Here is a 20,175-nt window from a genome sequence, read left to right as displayed (position 1 = left end):
CAAAAAAAATGACAGATTTAATGAATATAACTGATTTTATTTTATTTGTGATAGTGCAACATCATTTAAATGTATCATTCATTCAACATAAATCTTTCTTTGGTACTAAATAAATCCTACACATGAATGCTGTAAACATTGATGGAAACATGTGTTACGAAGAAGAGAAAAACGTCAGCTTTTGTTCTTCAACAAAGAGAAGTTATCCCTCGTTTGGCCATAATTCAACACGACTATCTGTGACACGGATTCCATACCATCCGGCCCAGAATTGAGTGTCCTTGCCTCCGTGGGTAAAGCGAATGAACCGTACTCCTGAGCCATAGTTTTTGAACACATGTGTGATCTGAAAAAATGATTAACGTTTTAGTGCCATTTAATTTAGTTTACATTTGCTTTAGTGTGGGTCTCACCTGATTCCATTTTCCATCACTCCACTGCTTGAAGTTAACAACATCCGGAGAGAAGACTTGAACGCATCTTTTTCGCTGGCAGAGCAATTCCACATGGATTTTGTATTCAGAGCCACAATCCCATCGTGGTGCGTACCTAACATGGGTACATAGTTTTTATATGATCCGTCATAGAAGAAGGAGTACAATGAGAAATATGATGGGCTACTATGTCAGGCTGAAGGATGTCACATCTGAAACTGATGGTCAGCAGTGCAGGGGACCGTGCTGGCCCCTCTTCTCTTAACTGTTAACACATCACTTAGGCTACAGCTACGAAATACACCCAGAGGTTTTCTCCCGACACTGCCGTTTTAGGATGCTTCAAGGGACAACAACAAGGATGAATGAAACACCTTAAAGACCAAGTGTTGGTCTTGGAATTAGGGAGGTCCAGGTCAAACTCCCGTACAGTATCCACCATTTAATTTTATCTAAGCAGTTTCTGCTGCAAATCATACACGATTCAAGAGAATGCAAGGTTGATTTTTGGTTGTTGTTGATGTTACTGTCTTAATTGATGTTCATCAACTAGTTTTAGCTTCCCCTATTGTCCTCTTAATTGTGTCTTAACTCCTATGTTCAATCCTCAAGACTCTATAAGACACATACAGTACTTTGTTTTCTCAACAAGGTTGAGGGAGAAATAATTGCAAAATGCATTTTCTTACCAATCCGTGACTCTGATATCTGGTTGGCATTTATCCATGAAAGCGGCATTATAACCTTCCTTTTTCAAGTTAATCAGCTGCGTCTTTGTACACATTCTTCACGACAGAAGATAACGTTATTTGGATTGTCAATCATTGAGGCCTTATCTGAGCGCTCACCTGAAAGACGTCACAAAGTTCATCTTGACGTTGTTGTCGGGGTGAGCCACCATGACATCTTCTACTTTCCATTGATCCCCGCCGTTCTCTATCACCTGCCAGTGACCCATTTTATCTGAAATTCAAGTAGGTAACATTTTTTTGGTCAACAGCTTTTTAAAAGGTATAAACTTGTGTCACCAAACCTTCTCCGCTCGGGTTTTTGAGCAGGTTCCGTCTCATTATGGTGCAAAAGTAAAACATCATCCAGTCTGAGGGGGTTTTGGAGGCATCCCGCAGGCGGTATCCTTCTCTTCGGCATCGCTCCTTCCACAGAGACTGACTGTCCACCACCTCCTTCCACTCCCGGCACACCAGGCGACACAAACCCACCACTTCTTTGGGAGGAAGCTTCAAGAAGATCTCCTCCAGGATGTCAAAGGGAAAAGGCTGGAATAAAAACAACAACTAATCATTGTGCAAACAAGAGCAGTACGAAATTAAGTTGTTAATTTGCACGTAAATAAGCTAAAAAGTAATTCTATTGTTAAGTAAAGCTGATAAATACCTTACAATGTGCAACTTATGAGTGACGTACATTACTTGTAAGGAGAGAGCTGGACGCTTCGTGTGCCGGTTCTTCATTGGGAATATTAAAAGCCTTTAAAAGTTTCTTCCTCATGTCGTTTTATGGTATTTTACTAAATTATGCGCTGACAACAGTTTTTTGATCGAGGACAAAAAGCGTCTTCTCGCTAGATGTAGAAAGCGGAACTGGATGTGAACGCCCATCGGACGCGCCGAATGACGTCATCACGCGACAGCGAGCAATTTGTTTTTATTTTTATTTCAAAAAAGGATGGATCTCTGGGCTCAGGGGTTGAGAAATGTTACATTTCTTTAGGCACTTTATAGTATCGTTACCTTTTTCAAGACGGTTAATGACTTCTGTAACTTTATTTATATAAGTCCTTAAATTGTTTAAACGTTCCTTTATATTCTAGTCTTCAGTGATCGTAACACATTCGATCCATTTCTAGTGAATGGAAATGACAAAAACAAAGAAATATAAAAATAAGGAAAACCTTTTAACGGTACTCGAAGTGCTTCAATTCGGTAGGTAATGCTTCATATTACAAAACAGTACTTATCTAATCTTGTTTAGTTAGTGGACATGCTACAGTTGTTTTCCATAATTAAAGATTGAATAAATCTGAAACCGAAAGTATATGATAGAAAGGATTTCACCGTTAGACCTTGGTGCGTCTCTCACTTCACCTATATATGCAATTTATTTAACCTTCTGGTTTAAAACCCTTTTAGTTATATTCAGATCTAGAAGAATAACATGAATGCACACATTGATGAATGTTATCTCACTGGAAACAAAAATGGAAGAGCACAATTTTTAATCCTGTGGCAAGGGTACAGAGTTGCAATCATTATTTCAATCACATAGGCACTGCAGTCTTGTACAATTAGATACATCATCTCTTTCATCACCTTCAGAAAAATAATTTGACACCAGGAGGACAAGAGTTTCGATGGTAGTCATTGATTCTGGCGTCACATTTGAATTCCAAATAGACCACAATCATGTCAGCGGAGTTTCGAAACGATCCGATCTGTGATCCTTCTGCATGTTAAGATAATTGCCATGACTAACACGGAACTGCTTCCCAGGTGAAGCTAAAAGAAAAAAAAAATCCTGTCCATCTTCTGTCAGAGATGAATCCATTTTCTTTTGGTCAGCAGACAATTCCTTATGTGTCTGTGTCGATCCTGTGAGCTGCGGATGAGACAAGAAAAAAAGTCACTAATCTATGTTTCAAGGCACATGGCTTTGAATTTATGCAGATATTCTGAAAGCGGAGAATAATATATTCCAAAGTGTTGCATCACACATCTAAAAAGGCTCCTTGTTCAAGTCAATTAGCCGTCGTTGCACATCTGAGACAAGGTCAACGTTGAAGGTGGATCTTTGCTCAAACCCCAAAGGAAAGGGCCTTGGGTGTAAAAGAACTCACATTGCTTTGGTATCCTGAGTGGTTCCGTGTCTCCTGAAAGGACTTGATGCATGACACCACGGAACTGATACAGCACCTTAAGGCTCTTCTCCTCCCCGACGCAGGGGTCGTAGAAGCCGGGAAGCCCGGACTGCAACAGACGTCACCTTTAAGATACACTTCTCTCATTCCGTCAACGTGCAACCAAAGTCTCACACACTTTGATGGCCTCGGTTAGGATGAGTTTGGAGTCTTTGACGAGACACTGCAGGGGCACGGTCACGTCGATGACCTTCGCTCGCTCGTGTTTCTTGCTGTTGTCCGTCACGAACTTGCCATACCAAGCGTTCAGGATGATGAGACCTGAGAGTTATAATGACAAAAATAAACATCATGTTGATGGTGGCAATTAGAAAAACATACAAACACAATCTTATCGATCAACGCACTTCACAAGTAATACACTTCATGATTGTCGAGTAACAGATGTTTCACAAAACTTTCATTTAAATACATTTTTATGATTTTGCCACCGTCGGCTCCGTCCTTGTTGCTGCTTTTATTTTAACAGTGGCGGCACTAAAAGACCACTGACGGCACTAAAAACTCGGTAACCTTGCAGTGACAGGTGTTGCGAGACAGTTATGACTTATTAAAATCCCTTAGGTGGATATTATGCAGAAGGCTGTCAGGTTTTCTTTTTGCTAGGGTTCTTATCAAAGGGGCAATCAAGAACAAATTATCATCAGACAAAAATAAGTGCTTCAGGGATCTTGTAAAGTCATGAAGAGGCATAATGGCCAATAAAAAATCAGGACATGAAGGGGGGGCACTTATGGATCGTCTCACAGATCAAAGGAAAATATATATACCTGTTTATATCCCTTGTATCCAATGGCAATCAGTAATTGTTACACCAATAACAATTTTAAAAATAAATCAGCAATATAAATAACAATAATAAAGTAAATTACAATTTAAATGCCTCAATATGTAATTTCATGACAAACATGCGTCTTAATCTAAATGCTATAGACTTTGACACAATAAAACGGATGTCAGACATGTTCTCAAGAAATATTCCCATTGCCCTTATTTAGAAAACACAATAACTGAATGCTTATACTGAACTTTAAATCAATGAATGACACATTGCAAAATCTGCTTTTCTTAAAGATCAGAGCAGAAATTGTTCCGTTATTGTCATCATGAGAAACCTTTGAATGTCGTTATGTATTTATAGTAATCCATATATTTTAAGCATTGCAATTCAAAGTTCATTATGATTGACAATCCATATAATTATAAATTATTTGGATGTAAAACAACCAAATAATAGATGTTATGGTCAGAACCAGACAACACAACACTGGAATTTGTTGTGGTGACATCATAGAATATAAAAATAATATGATGAAATGATAAAAGACTAATAAAATAAAATGCAATAAATACAAATAAAATAAGAGACATTTCCAGGATCAGACTTCAGAATAATCCCGGTTGAAGCATTAATTGTTTTCATCTATCAGACACTGAATTATTGAAATAATGAAGATTGAATGATTTGTCGATGTAAGATTATATTTTCCATAGAGCAGTTTTGAAAACATTTTAAACAACCATTTTAAAAGTCATGGAATAAAAAATAAAAAAATCACAATTTCAGATATAAGTAAATGATCTTACCCATTCTTGACTCTTCTGCATCAATGATCCTTCGCACAGACTCCTGCATGAGCAAGACCTAAAAGAAAACCCAAGAGAAATTAGCTTTATACAACACAGACCACAGCTGGCTGATAAAACCTTTTCCAAACAGTATACAACAGGTTAAAAACAGAACTCACTGCAGACTCAGCCTCCTGCTTCTTCCTGGCTGTTTCAGAGGCCGAGCTCTCACGTTGCTTCTCCAAGTCTCTGTTGAGTTGAAAGACAAGTGAAGGAATCAAACCGCCGTGAGGTGATACAACACGCTGTGTCCACCGATAACAGTTTGTGCATTAAATAGGCAATTTTCAACTTCGGAGTTTCTTACTGTTCCTTCTGGGCTCGCATGTAAGGCTTGATAATGAGTCGCTGCATGGCGAAGTAAAGAACCAGCGGTCCAACTGTGGCGTAAATCACAAAACTGGGCGAGAGAGTGTCGGTCAAGTGAATAGGGAAGAGGTACGTCTGACTGGCTCTGTTTAGTCTGTAAGGAAAAAGACACGAGCTGCAGATTTGTCTGCTTGTGAGCAGTGACTAGAAAGACACACAACAGGGTGAGACTTACTTGATCTTGAGGGACACACCGTGAGGTACACCAAAACTAACAGCAGCACCCAGGACACTGTGTTGACTAATCTTCCTTTCTGCTCCGTACTCACACACGCTCCCCAACAGCCCTAGTCTTCAAACAAAGCACAACTTATTTACATCATTGACCGTCTGAAAAAAACTGAATGTTTTATATTAACATACTTCAGTGAGCATTTAATCTTCGTCTTGTCTTCATCCTGGACATGGTACTGATAGCTTGCACTCATAAAAGTGTGAGGAATACCGAGCTGTTCAAGACAAAATAAATAATGATGTTACAAGTGCAACATGTTAATGGGTTGTACTTTCATAATTACAGACATGATTTACTTTTAAGAGTTTAAATGCGGCAGCATGCACAGTATTAAAGAATAGATTTGAAAAATAAAAACGGAAGAAACATGTGTCCAAATTAGAATGAGCTACAATATACAAATACATGATAAAGAGAAACAAAGGTCAAAGTCAAAATGTCAAGTTACTGGCTGCTCACCTGCAGTGCAAGGGTAAAATGGCTTCGCTGAGTGATGTGCACTATTTTGGTGTTCATTGAGGAGTTAATCCCCCAATGCCACTTCAGATATCCCATTGTCTTTTTGTCCAGATGCCGGGCCAGAGTTGTAGTAAAGCTGGGCTGAATATCTCTTGATAAATGCTGGAGCCCAAAATCGGCAGTCAGGTAGCTGGAAGACAAACCATTCAACTATTGTTTTAGAAAACAAATAATATTTACGCTAGATGAACAATTCTCCGTTTTGAAGTCATACCATCGCCGGGTCAAGTTTCGAAACATCCTGAGTCCCACGTGAGGTCCGTCCACGTCACCGGCACCTAATTCTATCTATGCAAGTACACACAGACAAGCACACATCACTATGCCTGACACATGCCAGATGCAGTCATCATTTGAAGATTAATATTAAAGGTAAAATAAATAAAGCTGCCAATATTACATTTTTGAATAAAAAAATGAGTTTGACCGGGACACACACACTATATAAACATAAGTAAAGATACAATGATAGAGGTTAAAAAAGAGAACTTCTCTAACTACATATAGCACTGAATATGACAAACCTCTCTCCAGGAATTGTTGGACGTGACACTTCTCAAGGCTAAATTAATGGAGCCATCTCCATTTCCATTGCGCGTCGACAAGGAGCCAGAAAGGATGGCCGTGTCTTTTGTGGTAAGGGGAGCCTGAGAACACAGGACCAAGTCCGTTAATTCATAGTCTTTACCCGACAATGTGGAAACACATCTGCTCACGCTATATCCCAAAACGGCATAAAAAACAGCTGAGAATGAAGGTTGTTAATAAAACAAAAAGACAAGAGTTTCAAGATTTTATCAGGGGAGGAGTGAGTTGCTTTTTTAATTAGGGTGGTCAGGGTGACAAGAATGGGACATGGGACAGAAATGTTTAGAGAAACATTTTTCATCATTATAATTGCTATTTTTAACATTATTTTAAATAATTATTCATTATATTTACCTTAAATGATCACGTTATAGGAGGTTGTTTTTTTTAATAAACCTTTTTAGTTATTAATAGTGCATCATATTAACTACACACTGCTTTGTTTATGCAACAAGTCCCTTGGGGGTGGAGACTTGTGGGATTAATGACATGCCGAAATCTGAAGAAATTACCAATCAGAGAAGAGTGGGTGTGGTTATGGTAAATATTTCAGTGTCCAGGCTTATGCACATTTTCCAATGTAAATATTTTCAATGAAAATAAGTGCTGAGTGCAATAGAGGTCCAAGATCTATTTAAGATGCACTTAAATCAACACATTAGTTTCCCTTTAATTTAAAAAAATAACTAGGCAATTCAGGAACCACCAATTAAGTCATTATTAAAAAGTGTGTGTGTGTTTTAAGTTTGAATTAATTTATTTCATTTACAGGAGGAATGGAAAATGATCAACAAACTCTGTCTTGAGTTGACTATAAACGTTTACCTCAATAGACTGTGATATGTGCATTTTGTCAATTTCCACGGGAGGCATTCCTCTTCCCAGCACGTCATCAAAGCCCTCTTCATATGGGTCAAAGAACTCCGTGGCATTGATGCCAACAATGATAACTCCCTGTAAAAACAACAAACAAGTCAAGGATTTCAATACTATCCTATAAGGTCATCCTGGATATTATGCTTAATTTAAACAAACCTTTGGGTTTGTCCTCTCCGATAGCCTTATCTCATCTCGCGTTTTTTGTAGGCGCTCATACTCTTCTCGAATCCCAGCTGGAGTTTTCGTTCTCTCCACCACCTTAGGAATAACGCAAAGTAAACATGTAGCTGTCAACTTGGCATCACTCCAGTCAAGACAAATAAGATTTTAAAAAATGTAATCTTTTTTTTTTTTTTTAAAGCTGCACATTGAAAGGTGCTTAAAGAGCAACATTTGTGGTTCAATTAATTAGCGAATGCTTACCTCCCATCCTTCAACATCGAGGCCCCGCTTGCCATAGATGTCATAAATGGCCCTTGATTGTGGATCGCTGAGAACTAGGTTGACATTGTGTGTTGATGATTCATTCTGAATTATAATACGTGTGCCATCTTGAATGTTTCAGCAACTTACCTTCGTATGCTTCATGTACAATGTTAAAAAGCTGTTCTGCTTTTTTCTTGAGCTCAGGATTCCGATGTTTATCTGGATGATATAACATGCATAGTCTTCTATATGCTGCCTTCAGCTCCTCCTGCGTTGCCTGAAATGCAGAGAAAAGAGCAACTTTATCAGGGTTAAAGTTAAATTCAAGATATTTTAAAATACCATTTTAAGACCACTTCAACAAACAACCAAATTCAAACAAAAAACACATTTTAAAAAGAAATACCTGATCAACAAAATACCGTACTTATCAGGTGAGTTAAAGAAAGTATTATTTATTATTTTATGAATGATCTGCAACCAAATATGGTCACTGAGCAGGAGTTTTTCCCAGCTACTGTGGTAAAGAAGCAGAATACATATAGACGTTATCATTCATCTATACACACACTCAGACCTAAACAAATATTGCGTCTATGACCAACCACTGAACTAAGTGTTTCAAATCAGAGTGCTTGGAGGAAAATTCACAGCTCAGACATACAAATAGGTGCTAGTTTGTTGATATGACAATTGCATATTCACAATTGTCATTACATATTAAGGTAAGGTAAGGTAAAACTTTATTGATCCTAAGTCAAGTACAGAAACAAGCCATTCTGGACAACTCTTCTCCCTTTTTTATTTAAACATTATCAGACATACCAGAAGAGGACCTAAGTCAAATTGTTTTGTTTGTCTTTAGTGCTAATACACACATAACCTGTAAGACAGACAGACTTACATTATATTTTAACAATAGTGTCGCTGACAACACGCATGTCAAACACATCAGATCACTTGTCAAATATTAGGTTAGACAACACTCCAAACATCTTTTGTTCGTTATTGCAGATATTCTACTTTTTAGCCATGGTCAATTAACCTTCATTCTAAATCCTATTAATGACATTAAGTCGTTTAAAAGTCTCTCTGATCGCGGACAGAACCTCTCACACTGTCCAGGGTCACAAGTTAGCCACATTGCATTAGCCTTTAACGTCCACACACTCCTAGCGCCACGTGATATTCAAACCTCGGTAACAGAGGACATTTGCAAAAAATCCCTTCCTCTAAATACACATGAACACGTACCTCTCTTCTAACATTAAGCAGGGAATAATAGTCATCATTGGAGATCTCGTCGTCGTCCAAGGCAGACGCCATGTTAACACCCGGTCATTTCTTCCTCGTCGGAATGTCGCGACGTTGACTCGGGAGCCCTCTTGTGTTGGGGATGATTATCGCAACAACATTCATTTGGACATGGTGCTTCTTTTATTTGATCATGTTGAACTTCATTATTTTTATTTTTAATAAACCCTGTTTGTTTTGGCATGTTTATATTTCGACACAGCATGCATAGGGAGAGGATGTACAGTACAAGCTGACTAAAGTATTTAAAATAGTTGTAATAAAATACAATATACAATTATTTATTAGTTTTTCCTTTTTTAAACTCAAATTCAAATTTATTATTGTTATTTTTTTTATTTATATGAATCAATGTTGGAAGTATTGTAAACACGGGTTTGGTTCAAGCATCTTTAGTAAAAAATATATTTGATTGGTCATTTATTTGGTTATTATTGTGATACGTTGATTAATACGTTTGCATTTTTACGACAGAAATAGTATTTCATGATGAATCTTCATAATGATGATTTCTGTCATTTTAAGGTATTAAATGTATTCCTCGATGGCGTAATTTGCTATTGTTGTACAGGGGAACTGTTCTTTCAGCACCACACACTCTCCGGTTCAGCGCTGATGAGGTCCAACATTTAATATAGGACAAAAGGGGGTTTCTCCCTAAGAGCAGCAGTTGGCTCTAGTTCCAAAAGCAAAGTACATCAAGCTCAATGATCTGTAATTAGATTGCTTTTAGTTATTCACATGGCCATACAGTTCTCAGGCCTGTACAACAGTGTTCTTTAATGACACTGTCTGCACAGGGAAGAGTGTTCAAGTTAATGCTGCTCTGCCTGCTGGCTTAGCAAGGTTCTCTTCATAAGAAATCGGGAACACCCTGCAGCAGAATTCAATGAATGGATGGAAAAATCAAGAATCTTTCAAGGCCATTCCTCAGTCAGTGCTCGGGCTTTTGGACGTTAACTGATATTTGATTTGTGGCAATCACCTTTTAATCAGCTTTTGTATTCCATACCACAATGTTCATGAATACTTTGTATCTGATAACTTTATATGGTGATAGAAAAAGAAACGGTGCCTTTTAATAAATGGTTATGTACTATTTTTCAGTGATAATTTAAAAAATGATTTTGAAAATGACTTTTTTCAAATAGACAAAGCGCAGAAGCTAATATAATATTGTTTTTGACATTGTATGTCACTTCATGATTCATTTAAATGAGGGTTTCTCTTCCTGTCTATCTGCCCTATGTCGTTTCCCCCTTCTATATACATAGACGTCGCATCGACTGCTGCCGCCCACTAAGGTGGCGTGTATACAGGGCGGCCATCTTGGTACAGCGCCTCTCGCTCCTACAGTGCATTACGTCTATAGAGGAATGATGTGTTTACACTATCACTAATCGCTCATTTGTCAGGTTTTTTTCACAGGGTTTGTTTGCTAGATAGACAGACAGACATAATAAAAGGAAAATTACCCAGAAAACGTTCAGGTCTTTATTGCTTGAACTTCTATTGCATTTAAGTATATTCCTCTTATTACAGACGTTCTTATTTGTCAACAACTTTGTGGTGGCTTTTTTTTTCAGAACATTAATTTCAAACTGCAGCTTCTATGGCCAGGAACTATCCAAGGTCTAGCCATAGTTGCTAAATTATCAGAAGGAATCTTTTAATTATTTATTATTATCCAAGCACCTGGTATCATAGCTGCATGTATGACATTTTGAACTAACCAAACCGTTTGAAAATCGGTCCAAAATTCAGCGAATAATTGTATTTTAAGATTGAGAAGTACCTCCTTCCCTGCAGTTGTTCATGTCCTCTGTCTCTGATGACACTGTACCAAGATGGCTGCGCTTTATACACGTCTGTCTACAGTCGATGCGGCTTCTATGTATATATGTCTATGGTTTCCTTTATCCTGTCTGATCACCCTTCAGTGCCTGCACCTGGAGAGATTACATTTGATTGTCAGCACCTAGTCTATTTCAGCTTCTCTCTCCATTGGTCTGTCGCCAGTACGACATTTGTTTGTGTGCATATACAGTATATTCCTTCTCAAGAAGATTTAATATGCAACTATTACTTACTTAATTACTTACTTACATTACAAAATGTGTTTAAGCCCCAAAAATGCTTTGTTTTTCTGCTGTGATTGATCAAGAATCAGAGTTTGTCACACAGTGTCGTTGATTCCAAACCACCTCTTGTTTCCCAAGATTTCCGACGGGGGTGAACTTTGTAAAGTAAAAACTTTCAAACGTAGCATCATCATGACAAGGGACTCACTGCATCTTATAGAGGAACAAGGTAGGACTTCAACATTTAAAGCGAGTAAGTCAGGAGAGTTGGGTTTTCATATCAATTGCTCTTTATTTACAAATAATGTTTGGAAACAAGTGCTTTCATATCCGTTTAAAAAAATATATAATGCAATACAATAAAAATTAGAGCACATGTAGCTTGATTTTATGACTTGATTTAATACTTTTTGCTCCTTTATTTTTACTTACATCACTGATCTGATCCAGCCTTACACCCCAGCTTGGGCTCTGAGGTCTGTGGATTACAATCTACTGATGGTTCCTCGCACACGCTTCAGGACCAGAGGAGAGAAATTCTTCCAGGCTTTTGCTCCTAAGCTTTGGAACCATCTTCCTCTCTCTTTGCGCCTGATGGAGTCTACTGACTCCTTTAAGAAACATCTTAAGATGTTTTTATTTGTTCAGGCTTTTCCTTAATTTTCTGGAACTCCTGTTGTGTTATCAGTTTTTATCTTGACCTTTAAAGTATATACTTGATTGAGTATTGTTTTGATTGTTTAAGCGCTTTGTGACCCTGGTCTGGAAAAGCGCTATACAAATAAAAATTACTTACTTACTTACTTACTTTCATATCCGTTTAAAAAAAGATATAATGCAATACAATAAAAATGAGAGCACATTAAGCTTTATTTTATGACTTGATTTAATACTTTTTGATCCTTTATTTGTACTTGATGGCCCCTCACAACAGCCAATGCATAACATGTAGCCCCCGAGGAAATTGAATTTTCCAACCACTGATCTAGAATGAAATATCAATAATTTAAGGGTTAACATAAATGTTTTCAATCTTTATTCATACATGTTTTCACTTTGTCATCTAATATCTAAAAAGAAGTATCGGTTCTGCATCTTTGCCCACACGGTGTAGAAAACAAACCACTGACGACTGATTGTCCTATTTACTATTAGGCATTTCATAATTATAGTGTGACAATCGTCCAAAAAACCCCACCACCTTTGGAATTGAATGAAAGAAACATCTTACTAGCTTCTGCTATCAAGAGCAAAAAAAAAAGGAGCCACTTATGTATCCAAACAAGCAAAGGTAGTTTATGGGAGGAGCCCACCTGTCACTCACAGCTCGTCAGCCAATAGGAAGTTCTCCTCCTCCGGACGGACTCGCCGCGTGCTCCTCCGCTCCCTCCTCGTGCTGTCCTCGCCGTGCACGCGCGTGGTACCCACGGTCGTGAGGAGGAGGAGGATGTTGCGCGTGAAGGGGAAATGGCTGCCGAAAACAAGCCGGAAGGTAAGAGAAATATAACAGCATTAATAGACTCGCGCGAGCGTCGTGTGCTTCTGCTCGGCACTTGGTCTCGCTCGCGGGGAAGATGGAAGCGAGCGCGCGCTCTTTTATTTTGTCCGTGCTTCAAAAGAAGGCAGCGGAAACGTGGAGACATCACCTAGCCAGCTAATATTAGCCTTCTATCCGAGCCACTATTCCCAAACCCGTAGCCGAACAACCGACGCACGGCACGGCTCGTCAAAAAAAAAAGTGCTATTTCACCATCCGTGCGCCTCCATGGCGGTGTTTGACCGACGCGCAAGTTGTTTTCAACAAAGCCAAGTTGACGACAACAATCTCCACGACAGCGACGAACTTCTTGCCCCTTTTTGCGAAGAAAACTGTCAGCTCTTATTGACAGCTTCTTTTAAAGGTGAAACAATAATATTCGAAGCGTTTCCTACGAAAGATAATGCATGGTTTTCACCTTAAATCCTGTTGTTTAATTGTAGAATTCTCTTTACTCTCCTTTTGTCTCATACGTGTTTTACGGTAATCACATCGCTTCATTCGGTTTCGAACCTCGTGCTTCTTCCAAAACGTCCCGGATCGCGTTGAATGAAAATGAAAAAAAATGCCATCCCAGGAACAGGGTTTTCTAAACATCTGCCTTGTACGCACGCGAGAGAAAAAGGATGACTTCTGCGCTCAGGCGTCTTTTCACACGGCTCACTAACTTGAAATGAAAACCATTAGACTTTGAAGAACAATTTAAGCGAAACAGATTAGTTCCAAATAAGAATATTTTGAGAGGGGGACAAGATAAAGACGAGTGTAATTCCTGCTTGAGGCGAGTTTCGTTTAAGCAAAAGGGATGTTTATTTTTACATTTCATTAAATTCTCCTTCTATTCATATGAAAAGAAGAATATTCTACTCGATATCAAAGTGGTTTTTGGAGTTGAATTATAAACTTAAGGGATTCCAATGACTTAAAAAAGGTAGTGTAAATATGAACACATTTTCAATTTATGCCAGGAGAAATTGTTTAGTTGCGAAATTGGATCCCCACGAGGGGGTGATGTTGAGCTATGTGAGCTGTGGCAAGTGAGGGATGTGTGTGTTTATGTGTGAGACTATCAATGGAGACATCTGGGTTTATGATAGTAATGACTTCACCTCTGCATGTGTAGTCATCATGTTTGCAGAGAGTAACTTTATGAATAGTTGTTAATGACACAAAGGGGGACTGTCATTGATACGTCTAATTTTACAGTCACACTGTTAAGGCGTTTATTTTAAGAGTTCCTCTGAGAATGGTCAACCTAGGAACAGGGAGGAAGGACTTGAGATGACATTACCCTTCATCTGAACTAATCTGAGCCGCTGTGTTTTTGTTTTGTTTCGGGCTGTCAGGTAGAAGCTATTAAGAGTTTGTCCTTGTAGCCTGCAGGTATCGTTCAAATCCCTGAGATGTTTGGAAGCTTTAATAATGTCTTGTTAGAAAAGTGATTTTATCAATCCCTAAATCCCTGGACTTTGACCTTCATTACACAGACTTACATTTATTCCGAAACTATCTTTCTGTCCTTGGGACTCGTGTCTGACTATTCAAAAAAACATTCTCCTGGTGTTTCTTTCCCTCAAATACAAACCAGATAATATTACAAAAATGCTACTGAAACAATTCTCTTATTTTAACAAACGTTTTTAAATCTGCCTTTTGTTTTCACGGAATAGATGTTTGCTTTTAAAGTCAGGTAATTTGCCTTCCAGATATTTTAACTAAGCAAAAATCTCATTGCTTATTTATCCACAGAAAACCCGACTTTGACCTTCAACCCTGCATGCACAGACTAGTGAAGTAAACACATGGAGACTTATACAAGTAAGCACCAACAAAATGCATGCAGACATACAAGCAGAGGCTTTACACGTATATGTATATATATACACATCTCCCAAAGTCACAGATGCAAATAAATAGCGCAGACATCCAGGGCTAATTTGAAACAACATGTACAAACTAATAATCACCAAAGGCAGATAAAACTATAACTAACATAATATAACATTGAATTTGTCTGATTATAAATTACATTTGGTGCGGCACCTCATTTATTATTTCACACTGAATTATTCGGCCTGGGAACCATTTGTGGTCCTTTTATTAAATGTAATTTGGACCTAGATTCAGTCATGAAATATAAGCAAGGTGAAGCATGTTTAATTAACTTTTTTGCAGGTGTTAAATGACTTTTACTTTATTACATAAGTTCATAAACGGTGCACATGAACATGTACACCGAAAATAAATGTTTTTATTAAACAATTTTTTCTCTAATCAAACAAAGTTTACTATTATCAAACTATTTTCATTATAAACAAACAATGTTTAATTCATTAAGAAAATCATGGTTTATCATGACTGTGACTAAAAACCAGCCAAAAATGTAACACATGTTACACAAATAACTTAAACTCTTGTTTTAATCTTCAACCTACTTTTTATTTACAAACTAATTCCCAGGCCTTAATTGGCCCCCAATTTTACCTTAACATTTTCTTTAATAGATGTGATTAACCCTTGTGTTCAGGTTCAAGGTGACCTGAAGGCCCGAAAACAAATGTAATTGTTTTATCCCTTGTGTTGTCTCATGGTCAAGATAAACCTCCTCCCATAACTACATACGCAGTGGTGGAGGTCGTTCATCTTAAACCAAAAGCAACACAATGTAAAAAAAATAAATACAACAAAATCTAAATTGCGGCTTTAGAATCATCTGAGCTAAACCAAGAGGATCCAGAAACTTCTGTCATAGATTAACACCAGCCTTACTGTTTCCAACTCCCAAAAGACCTCGATCAGATCCATTGCTGTGCCAGCAGCATCATCTGTGCCTATTAGCTCAAGAATTTCCTCTGGCTACACACTCCATCGAAAATGTACAACAATTTTGTTTAGCAGCCAGACAACCTTGGCTTCTTTTATCTTATTAAAAGAAACGGCCTGTCTCAGTTTAATGTTTTTAGTTTAATAGTGAATCAACACTAACCAGAAACACCAACATCCCATTTAGAAGTACAGGTAAACTGCATAAAATGAGCTATTACCTCCTCTTTTATATTTACACTCAAATGTAGTTTTAATTCACTCAAAGTTCAGTGTAAGACAGCAAATGATAAGTAAACACTTAAGACCGCTTCTGCTTGTGTGGTGGTTGATATGAGAAGTCACTTAAAATTGTTTGCCTGCTATTGTCTTTGAGTAACCTTTAACGTACTGCTGTATGGATTTGAACCTGTTTATTATTGACACAAAGAGCACTGTTTTGACACTGAATTGTGGCAAGTAATGTGGCGTTATGGATTTGATGCCAGATGACTCCAATAACTATTTCATAGCTTCAATAGATTCTGAAATATTATCAAAAAGAAAAATAAAACATTTTTACTTGCTAGTTGAGGTAGTGCTTTTGATAATTATATAACCAAAAGCATTTTAACCTGTGTTTATTCATAATTTTGCATATTGTACTTCTAATCTTTGAGAAAATAAATTGCTATGCTAAAGCATTAAAATGTATGCAAGTATTTATAATGTGTAATGTAAGAATTGTTGTGTAATAACTACAAACTGAATAGTACTTTCCAAAAGATAAATATAGTCAAAAGTTGAACATACTCAAGTGTTCATTAGAACTAAACAGCGAAAACACGATTAAAACTTTAGACTAGTCCATGAGTCCCATTGTTTACATAAACCTCACTTCCCAATTCTTATTGTATTATATTCTTATAATCTTGTATAGAGGTCTTAAGGATCCAGTTACCCATACAGTCTACGCCATGAGTAATATATTTCAGGAGAGCTGCTTTTATGGTAAAGTTCTACCCATTGAAACATTTAAGTGCTCAACTTGCCTTGTAAATGTGCGACATAGACAAATGACCGTCCCAGATAGAAGCATGCATCCATAATGAACACTGTTATTTCTCTGTGATTTAATGTTCTTGTCTTGGATGTGTGTTTGCATGGGGAGGGATGACAGGCTGCTTCTTTTTCTCCATGTTTCCCTACTTTTCTCTTTGCTTCCTGAAGGACTGAAGAAAGTTCGTAATCCGGATCGAATGTACAGATCAGCAGTGTGTTATGCTGGCCATGGTCCACCTAAGAGTATCAGTGATGACACAGAGACCAACAGTAAGAGTCAGTTATTAATACTGCATTCCTGCTGCGAGAGGCCACTAGCTGGCCAATCAATTATTCATCCATCGATTCATTTATTTACTTCTTGATTTCATCTGTCCCCATGCCCCTACCGCACAGCCCCCCCACCCCCATTTTCCTTTTGTTCTCCTACAGCACTACACCTCCTTCGGCTGCTCTGTTGATTGAAGTGTCTGCTTTACGGGATCACGCTGTCAATAGCTGAAGTGTTGTCGTTAACTAAGAGTGATTGTTTCAGGTTCAGGCCAAGGGATCAGGACCCTAGCAGACCCTTGGAGAAAAAGCTTACACTTTGAGCCGTCAATAATGGCTCCCCACTTGCTGTTTTTTTCTGCTAAACCTAGATTTGATCTATAGGGAACCAAAGAAAAGAATTCTGGCTCTGCAGTGATCCTATAGATGTTTTTATTGTTTAGTTAAAACAAAGGTTTTAGACCTTCATCATAGGTTGATATTTAAATGTAAGTTTATTGTAAATAAGTTAATACATAAAGATAAACCACTTAAATGGCCACATACATTCGTATATTTTAGATTAAATCAGCCATTTTAGACTTTGGTAAACTTTCATTTTAAACACAATGTTTTCTTTGATCAAAACTTGGGCATTAGGTTTTTGAAATTTGAAATTAGATGTAGCACTTAATTGTACATAAATCCCCTTTTTTCTGTTTGCGAAATTGTTTGTTAAAAAACATATACATTTACTGAAACAAGATGAGATAAGACAAGTGAAGAATGCTACAGTTTGACTAACATTTTCTTTTTGTATAAATCACTTATGTACAATCGTAGGATTTTTAACTAGAATCAAATTATCAACTGATCAGAAAATATATTTCAGAGATTGAAAAGGAGCAAAGTGAAGAAGAGTTCTGGTTATTTCTGCTCCTTATTCATACATTTCCATTCAACTTAACAAAACATTTGCTCCATTCATTCATTTCAATTCATGCCAATTCATAATTTTTTCATTAATGCTACAAAATGCTGTCTTTATCTATTTCCTATGGTCATTCATGTGTCTCATTGGACATTATATTATTCACGTGGACATATTGTCGACCATGTGATTATTCATTTGTCACATGACCATTTTATGTGTGTTGTGCACATTATGCATGTCATTCGATCATGGGTGTCATGTTTCTGCTTTAGTGTTCATTTTATTCATGTTATTACAAATGTGATGCTTAAAAAAATTGTATTATGAAGTAAATTTGAAAGCGAATATGAAAAAAAACCTAGAAGTTTGCAACTAAATCCATCGTCACTGGGAAAGTTTCACCTTCTGAATTAAACTATATTGAACAGATCAGCTAATGCTATATATAAATAGATAAATCATGAATGTTAACAGGAATATTGTATGACATTTGATTCCTTGACAGCTCTGTAACTCATGAAGCATTCAGGCATCAGGCTTCTCAGCATCTTTAAAACACTCTCAGGCTGAATTTGGCGGCAGAAACGGGCAGGTCAGCCATTGATCTGAGTAATCGTCTGAGTAATTGCGGGAGTAGTTATGATACAGAACAGGCTTTGTTTGTGTGCACGTGTGAGCAGCCAGTAGAGCGAGCAGGAGAAGACTCACCGGCTCTCATTGAGAAGGGCTTTTTAGATTGGTCAGATGGTTCGTCATTATCACTTGGCTGCAGGCATTAACTAGTTGTTTGTCTAACCTGTCCAATAGTTCTGAGCTCTTGACTGGTACATGTTTATTTTAAATACTTCCTGAACTTTTTATTTGAATTCATTTTTCATGTACTTTGCTAAACAGGAGGATGAACAAGGACACAACAATCCTGTGGGAGGTTATAGCTAGAAATGCTACTGGCATAGTAAACCTTTCTACATTTAAATATATATTTATAATATGTGCAATGCAGATCAACTCATCATCCTATTGGTACAAGTAAAAAAACAACTCTTTGTTATATTTCCCTTTGTCTGTTTGGGACCCACAGCATCATTTGAAGTTTGTTCATATCATCAATTGCAAGAAAGAGGTGATTTCTGATTCAATTGATTTTTCTTATAGACATATTACAAAACATCATATCTTGCATTGCTAATATGTTTCGTTATGATATCCAAAACACTTTAATTTAACCATTAATTTTAATTTCCATAATATGTTGTCCAGTAATTTAAGATCAGTATCAAAAGTGTAGGTTATAAGCCTAAAATAAGAAATCTTAAATTGTGTCAAATTAATTTTTATTCTAAAGCTATGTTTTTTTAATTCAAAAAAACATTATAGTCTGGAAAAAAAGGAGTTAGACCCCTTGTTTTTTACATTTCAAAGCATTGTCTATAGTTGATTCCCTTATCTGGGTTGCAGAGGGGCTGGAGTCTATCCCAGCTACTAAGGGCAAGAGGCTGGGGACACCCTGAACAGGTTTCCAGTCCGACCCAGGGCACTACAGAAGCCAACCAGAAACCTTTCTTTCTGTGAATATAGATGAACAATGTTTTGCATAATGTGATTGCAAAAGCTTTAAAGAACCGAGCTAGTTGCTTGTTTCATCCCTATATTTAATATGTATTGTCATTGACAAGAACGTAATGGGTCTGAAAAGTCATGACATTTGCCCAGAAATTATTATTGACAACAGCGATGATTTGAGTCTTAGTTGAATGACTGGAATGTGTCCATAATATGGGACTAGAGGGAAAAGAGATTCTTTCTGTAAATGCCGTGGCAGTCGTCTCCAGAATGTTAAAGCTGCTCATCTCCTCCTTCCCTAATGCTTCATAACATGATTGATTGCATTTTATTTAACGGCATGTCATTAGTTGACCACTGCACCTCAGCTTTTTTCTCTCCCAAGTAGTTATTGTATTATCTGTCTCCCCATGTCTGAGCGCTCTTTGGTTGTTCATTGATTAACTTCATTTCTTCCATGTGCATTCTTCATTTCTTCACCCATAGATTCTCACAGAAAAAACATGTTTAATACATTGGGTGAAATCGATATTTTTGTCAGTTTGTATTGGAGAGGCAATGCAAGTTATTTATAGCGTAAGTTGGATCAGTTTGAATGTTTGAAAAAAAAAGTATGTTT

The 20,175-nt window shown here is 37.4% G+C and overlaps 3 protein-coding genes across 10 annotated transcripts in view; 1 reads left to right on the top strand and 2 right to left on the bottom strand.

Annotated features, from left to right (window-relative positions):
* Positions 1 to 16: 16 nt before the first annotated feature.
* LOC148059850 (F-box only protein 6-like) lies at positions 17 to 2,024 on the bottom strand. Of its 2 annotated transcripts, none has more exons than XM_087781284.1 (6): positions 1,860 to 2,024; positions 1,468 to 1,711; positions 1,283 to 1,397; positions 1,124 to 1,219; positions 414 to 549; positions 17 to 346 (listed from the first exon to the last, which is right to left on the bottom strand). In XM_087781284.1, exons 1-6 carry the CDS (start codon positions 1,941 to 1,943, stop codon positions 203 to 205), a joined length of 819 nt encoding a protein of 272 aa, XP_087637410.1. In that variant the 5' UTR covers positions 1,944 to 2,024; the 3' UTR covers positions 17 to 202. The 2 variants fall into 2 exon arrangements, with proteins under 2 accessions (XP_087637410.1, XP_087637411.1); XM_087781285.1 differs by having other exon boundaries at positions 1,865 to 2,024.
* A 629-nt stretch (positions 2,025 to 2,653) lies between these two features.
* Positions 2,654 to 9,365, bottom strand: dnajc11a (DnaJ (Hsp40) homolog, subfamily C, member 11a). Its single transcript, XM_087781105.1, has 16 exons — positions 9,269 to 9,365; positions 8,162 to 8,291; positions 8,012 to 8,085; positions 7,745 to 7,846; positions 7,535 to 7,663; positions 6,646 to 6,768; positions 6,336 to 6,409; positions 6,062 to 6,251; positions 5,731 to 5,816; positions 5,543 to 5,659; positions 5,306 to 5,461; positions 5,118 to 5,187; positions 4,957 to 5,014; positions 3,488 to 3,630; positions 3,289 to 3,418; positions 2,654 to 3,050 (listed from the first exon to the last, which is right to left on the bottom strand). The coding sequence occupies exons 1-16, from the start codon at positions 9,338 to 9,340 to the stop codon at positions 3,025 to 3,027; spliced, it is 1,680 nt and encodes a 559-aa protein (XP_087637231.1). The 5' UTR covers positions 9,341 to 9,365; the 3' UTR covers positions 2,654 to 3,024.
* Positions 9,366 to 12,782: 3,417 nt separating this feature from the next.
* The window catches only part of camta1a (calmodulin binding transcription activator 1a), a 316,283-nt gene continuing 308,890 nt past the window's right edge, over positions 12,783 to 20,175 (top strand). For 3 of the 7 annotated variants that reach the window (XM_087782475.1, XM_087782473.1, XM_087782472.1), the window contains exons 1-2: positions 12,789 to 12,901; positions 16,979 to 17,080. In XM_087782475.1, coding sequence (XP_087638601.1) covers positions 12,877 to 12,901; positions 16,979 to 17,080 — 127 coding nt within the window. In that variant the 5' untranslated portion in view covers positions 12,789 to 12,876. Of the gene's footprint in view, positions 12,902 to 16,978; positions 17,087 to 20,175 lie in introns of those variants that run through there. The other 4 variants (XM_087782471.1, XM_087782474.1, XM_087782476.1 and 1 more) reach the window with 4 other exon arrangements.

The sequence above is a fragment of the Callionymus lyra genome, chromosome 19 (assembly GCF_982586985.1).
Source record: "Callionymus lyra chromosome 19, fCalLyr1.hap1.1, whole genome shotgun sequence".
NCBI lineage: Eukaryota > Metazoa > Chordata > Actinopteri > Syngnathiformes > Callionymidae > Callionymus > Callionymus lyra.
Note: the sequence above shows the minus strand (reverse complement) of the source record. Positions and strands in the feature narration are given on the sequence as shown.

What these genes read in the sequence shown, in the direction of transcription:
- LOC148059850 (XM_087781284.1), bottom strand. Translation starts at nt 1,943, where the DNA reads ATGAGGAAGAAACTTTTAAAGGCTTTTAATATTCCCAATGAAGAACCG. An exon ending in GCTCTCTCCTTACAAGTAAT is followed by an intron (nt 1,712 to 1,859) that starts GTACGTCACTCA and finishes TTTTTATTCCAG; the next exon opens with CCTTTTCCCTTTGACATCCT. An exon ending in CAAAAACCCGAGCGGAGAAG is followed by an intron (nt 1,398 to 1,467) that starts GTTTGGTGACAC and finishes CTTGAATTTCAG; the next exon opens with ATAAAATGGGTCACTGGCAG.
- dnajc11a (XM_087781105.1), bottom strand. Translation starts at nt 9,340, where the DNA reads ATGGCGTCTGCCTTGGACGACGACGAGATCTCCAATGATGACTATTAT. An exon ending in TGCTTAATGTTAGAAGAGAG is followed by an intron (nt 8,292 to 9,268) that starts GTACGTGTTCAT and finishes TCTGCATTTCAG; the next exon opens with GCAACGCAGGAGGAGCTGAA. An exon ending in ATGCGAGCCCAGAAGGAACA is followed by an intron (nt 5,188 to 5,305) that starts GTAAGAAACTCC and finishes TCAACTCAACAG; the next exon opens with AGACTTGGAGAAGCAACGTG.